At 33.3% G+C, this 5,719-nt stretch overlaps 1 protein-coding gene across 1 annotated transcript; it reads left to right on the forward strand.

Moving 5' to 3' along the window:
• Nucleotides 1-3,478: 3,478 nt before the first annotated feature.
• On the forward strand, nt 3,479-5,719 carry LOC131176900 (subtilisin-like protease). Its single transcript, XM_058141925.1, has one exon. The coding sequence runs from the start codon at nt 3,479-3,481 to the stop codon at nt 5,717-5,719; it is 2,241 nt and encodes a 746-aa protein (XP_057997908.1).

Raw genomic sequence — 5,719 nt, forward strand, 5'->3', positions numbered from 1 at the left:
ACCTACACGAAGCCCACAACACGGGGGTTAGTACATAAATTTTTTAAAATTTTCTAAGCTCATTTAATGCTTGGAAAAACACTGCGAAGTTCCGTGGGACCCACCGAAAAACGGTGTCGGAAAAATTTGAAATTTATGTCGCCGCGAAGCTCTCGACGAGTGGAGCGCTCTGGTACTCTCGGTTTTCTCGTGGGGTTCACGGTTTGTGAGAAATCTAGCCCGAAAGTCAAAATGGGCTAAAACTTCCCGGGCAAAAATTGGACAAACCGCTCTATGGATTTCGGTGTTCTTGGTGTCTATGGAAAGCTCTCGACGAGTAGATGAGTTTAGACACAAGACCCGGTCCGATTGGTGGCGGATCCGCTGGATTTTTGGCCGGGAAGGTGAACGGTCGAGCGCGTCTTTGCGCGTTATACAGAGCCGTTTTCCGGCGTTCTGCGCGGCCGGCCGTGGGAGAGGAGGCGGCGAGTGAGGTGGCGAGGAGGTGGCGCGGGAGGAGGAGGGAGGAGAGAGAAAAAGAGAGAAGAAGGGAGAGGGGTCAGACGCGCGCGGGGAGGAGGAAGAAAAAGAAGAAGACCGGTCCGATTCGACCGGTCCGATCCGGTCCGGTTCGATTCGGCCGGTTCGATTCGGAATACAAAATTTTAAATTTTTTACTCTGCCTCGGGACCGAAAACGAGGTCCAAAAATTCCGAAAAAATTTCAGAAAACTCAGAAAAATTCGTAGACTCCAAATATATTTTTAGTTTTGCCACGTGGTCTTTAAATTAATTTTTAAAAATCATCAAAATTTATATTTTCGAAAAATCGAACCCGATTTTTAAAATCCGAAAAAATCTCAAAAAAATTCCTAAAATTTAAATAAATTTAAAATACCAAAAATGCTCATAAAATAATAAAATTTAAAATTTTGAGATGTTACAGTGACCTACGCAACTGCACAAAACTCTGTCAAGACTGAAAATTTTGTAAAATTTGATAAATTTTATGGTTTTTTTTTGCAATTAATCCTAATTTAGGATTTCTGATGTGGCTTCTATATTGATGATATGATAGCTAACATAAAACTATCATTAAGTATACTAACGATTTTTTGATGGTCGAATCAATTTAAAACATCAATCAAACATGAAGAGATAATTGATAATTATGTAAATTTTAAATTTTAATTATAAAAATTACCAAATTTCAGAGTTTTTATTTTAGCAATTAACCCAATTTTATATTCTTAACAAAGGATAATGAAATTCAAATATTTAATGAAGAGAAATTAATGTAATTTTATTTTTTCATATGCAATGAACAGAAAGAACATTTTTTTAATAAAATAATACATATTATAAGGAGAAATTGATGGATTCAAAATACTTCAAAACTAGTCGTTTTGCTCTTGCATGAAATATTTATTTTATTTTAATTTAATAATATAATTTAATATTTATTTTTATGTTTTATATTTTAAAATATATTAAAATTTTTAATTGTTAAAATTTTTAATTAATTATGTTAAATGCAATTTAAATTTATATTAATATTTTAAATAATTATGTGACTATCAAAATTAAATTAAAATTTTATTTCTTAAATAATTTTATTTTTTATTTGATAAAGGCTATAAAAATTTTACCATTTAATTTTGAATTTTAAAATAAACTAATTAGTTGATTAATGATGTAAAGAAAAAAAAAGTGTAATTGAAAAGTAAAACGTGCAAAAGATTACTTTAAAAAAAAAATAACATATGGCTAAAAAAAATTCAATTAATTTACTAATATATTAATATAGGGTTAAAAATTTCAATTAATTTATTAATATAGGGTTAATTTAAGAAGTTTATGGTTAAGGAAAGCATCGTATTTCTAATAATTTCTTAAATGTATTAATTAAAAGAAATTTAAAATTAGATTTTGACAGGGGTAGAACCATATTGGTGTTTGGAGGGGCATCCTTGTATTTTTATAAATTCTGTTAGGAATATACCTTTGCCCCCAATGTGGCAAGACTTTTATTTATATCTTTATATATATATATATATATATATATATATATATATATATATATATATATATATATATATATATATATATATATATATTGTTAGAAATGTATACTTGACTCCTTAAATTTTGGAAATGACAGTGTAACTATTGAAACCTTCTAAATTTTTTTTATCATCATCTTTATTTATAATCATTTTAAATTTGATTTTAATTTATTCTTAAAATTTTAAAATAATAAAATAATCTTTTAAATAAAATTTTTTATTAATATCCAAAATTATATTTTTTTTAATAAACTTTTTTTTTTCTAAACTTCAATACTAAATTGGTACTAACAGAGTGAAGGAGTAAGTGCTTTTTAGGCATTTTATTTCATGTTTTGGTCAAAATTTATTTTGAGGTGATAATAGTCACTCTTTTTATATCCCTTGCCTATAGTATTAAAAATAGATTAGTTGACTGAAAATGAAATTTCAAACTAAGCTAATTTAACAAAACTAATTTCAATTTTAAAATGAGATTTTGAGTTGTTTATACTAATAAATAAAAGAATAAGATAAGTTAAAATGAAATTTTAATTATTAAATATTTTAATTTTTAAATATTTTTTATTATTTAAATAAAATTATTATTTCTTAATTATGTCAAGTGTCAGATAATGATAAATACAAGTGTCACTTTTTAAAAAAAAAATTTGAGTCTAAAACTTTCTCATATATATATATATATATATATATATATATATATATTAATTAAAAAAAATAAAAATCACTATTTTTAATCTAATCGAAAATTTAATTAAAAAATAATTGATTTTTAGTATATATAATATGATAAGCAAAGTTCTTTAATGCTTAAAATTATAGACTTAAAAATTTTAAGATTTTTAAAAGATGTAAGTAAAAAAGAATTTTAGATTAATATTATAACCCAATTTTATATTCCAAACAAAGGATAATGAAATTCAAATATCTAATGGAGAGAGATTAATGTGATTTTTTTTTTCATATGCAACGAACAGGAAGAACATTTTTTTTAAAAAATAAAATAATATAGATTATAAGGAGAGATTGACGGGATTCAGAATACTACAAAATTTTCAGTTTTAAATTCTGTCATCAGAAGGGGAAAAAAAAAAAGAAAGAAAGAAAACCTGATGCTGGTGATATTATTGGAAAAAAAAATCTAAGTAATTAGGGTGAAATTTGGCCCAAGATTCCGCCAGATATTCGAATATATCGGTGGTAAATCTGGCTTCATCATATATTGATTATATCGTCTGCCTAGTTTGTTGCTAAAACAGCGATAAGTTCCAAGTTCTATCCGAACCTTTCAGCAACACAGATTTTGTGTACAAGCTAATTCTTTTCAAAATTTAAAGAACTCATCTCTACAAGAACCAGCCAATCATTTCCGGTATATGTCATACTATAGAGTGAACCTTAGTGCCATCATCTTCTAGTTCTCATCGTGCTAACATGGAGATGGAGAATAAGAGGTGCAATTTATTACTAGAAATGGTGGTCCTATTTCAACTTTGCTTTGCTTTCAGAATTAGTTCCTCCTTGACAACCACGGGGGAGGGAAACTTAGGAACTTACATTGTATTTGTAGAGAAACCAGAAGGTGCAGTATCCATGCAACCTAAATATTTAGACCGATGGTATCAGTCATTTTTGCCAGCTTCCACCTCAAACTCAAACCAATCCCAAATTCTATATTCCTACCGCAATGTGTTTATTGGGTTCGCTGCAAAAATAACAGCACAAGAAGCAAAATCCATGGAAAGGAAAAAAGGATTTGTCTCAGCCCGTCCAGAGAAGGTGTTGTCTCTTCACACAACTCGTACTCCCAGCTTCTTAGGTCTGCAACCGAATGTAGGATTTTGGAACTATTCCAATTATGGGAAGGGATTGATTATTGGAGTTCTGGACACAGGAATAACACCTGATCACCCTTCATTTAGTGACGATGGAATGCCTCCTCCACCAGTAAAATGGAAAGGGAAATGCGAATTCAATGGGACGATATGCAATAAAAAGCTCATTGGTGCAAGAAGTTTCAGTTCTGCTGGTGAGCCTCCATTTGATGTGGTAGGGCATGGGGCTCATACTGCTAGCACAGCAGCGGGAAGTCCTGTGCAAGGGGCCAATTTTTATGGGCAAGCCAATGGCACTGCGAATGGCATTGCACCATTAGCCCACTTGGCAGTGTACAAGGTTTGCGAGAAATCAGGTTGCAGGGAGGCTGACATATTGGCTGCAATGGATTCTGCAGTTGAGGATGGCGTTGATGTGATTTCACTTTCTGTTGGAGGTCCTTCGCTTCCTTTCTACGATGATGGTATTGCAATAGGTGCATTTGGGGCTTTTCGAAAGGGCATTTTTGTGAGTTGCTCAGCTGGGAATTGGGGTCCACAAGAAAGGTCTTTATCAAATGAGGCTCCGTGGATTGCAACAGTAGGAGCAAGCACTGTAGATAGAGAGATAAGAGCAATAGTGTTGCTTGGAAATAACTCAACGTTTAATGGTCAATCCCTTTTCCAGCCCAAAGATTTCCCTTCAAAATTCTTGCCACTTGTTTATGCAGGTGCCAATGGCAATGAATCATCTGCGTTATGTGCACCAGGATCATTGAGCAATGTTGATGTCAAAGGGAAGATAGTATTGTGTGAGATAGGAGGGGGGATAGCTGCAATTGACAAAAGCCAAGAAGTGAAGGATAGCGGTGGTGCTGCCATGATTCTAATGAATGATAAGCGCAATGGCTATGTTACTATAGCCGATGCTCATGTTCTACCTGCATCACATGTGGGTTACGTGGATGGATTAGCTATCAAATCTTATTTAAACTCCACAGCATCACCAGTTGCTACAATCAAGCTTAAAGGAACCGTAACTGGTCTGCCCGATGCTCCTCAGATTGTTTCCTTTTCCTCAAGGGGTCCTAGCAGGGTAAGTCCTGGGATCTTGAAACCAGACGTTATAGGCCCTGGTTTCAGAATTTTAGCTGCTTGGCCAGTTTCAGTCGATGATAGGTCCAAAACAAAATCAACATTCAATATGATCTCAGGCACCTCAATGTCTTGCCCTCATGTTAGTGGTGTTGCTGCTTTGCTCAAAAGTGCCCACCCTGATTGGTCACCTGCTGCCATAAAATCTGCCATCATGACCACTGCTCGTTCATCAAACCTTGGAGGCAAGCCCATTTTCGATCAGCAATTTGTTCCTGCTAATGTATTTGATATTGGTGCAGGTCATGTGAACCCATCGGAAGCAAATAATCCAGGGTTAGTTTATGATATCCAATCTGATGATTACATTCCTTACCTTTGTGGCCTGGGTTATTCAGACAAAGAAATAGGACTTATCGTGCAGCGCACAGTAAAGTGCTCAAATGATTCAAGTATACCTGAAGCTCAGCTGAATTACCCTTCATTTTCTATCAAATTGGGATCTGATCCAAAGAAATACACACGAACAGTAACAAATGTCGGACAGCCAGGCTCATCTTTCATCCATGAGATTACTGCCCCTCAAGGTGTAAATGTTGAAGTAACGCCTAATACACTACATTTCAATGCAGTGAACCAGAAAGCAACATACTCGGTGACATTTAGCAGAAATGGAAATGCCACTGGATCTTTTGCTCAAGGGTATCTTACTTGGAAGACAGACTTACATAGTGTTAAAAGCCCAATTGCTGTCATCTTTGAATGA

This window comes from Hevea brasiliensis, unplaced genomic scaffold (assembly GCF_030052815.1).
Source record: "Hevea brasiliensis isolate MT/VB/25A 57/8 unplaced genomic scaffold, ASM3005281v1 Scaf267, whole genome shotgun sequence".
NCBI classification, from domain to species: Eukaryota; Viridiplantae; Streptophyta; class Magnoliopsida; order Malpighiales; family Euphorbiaceae; genus Hevea; species Hevea brasiliensis.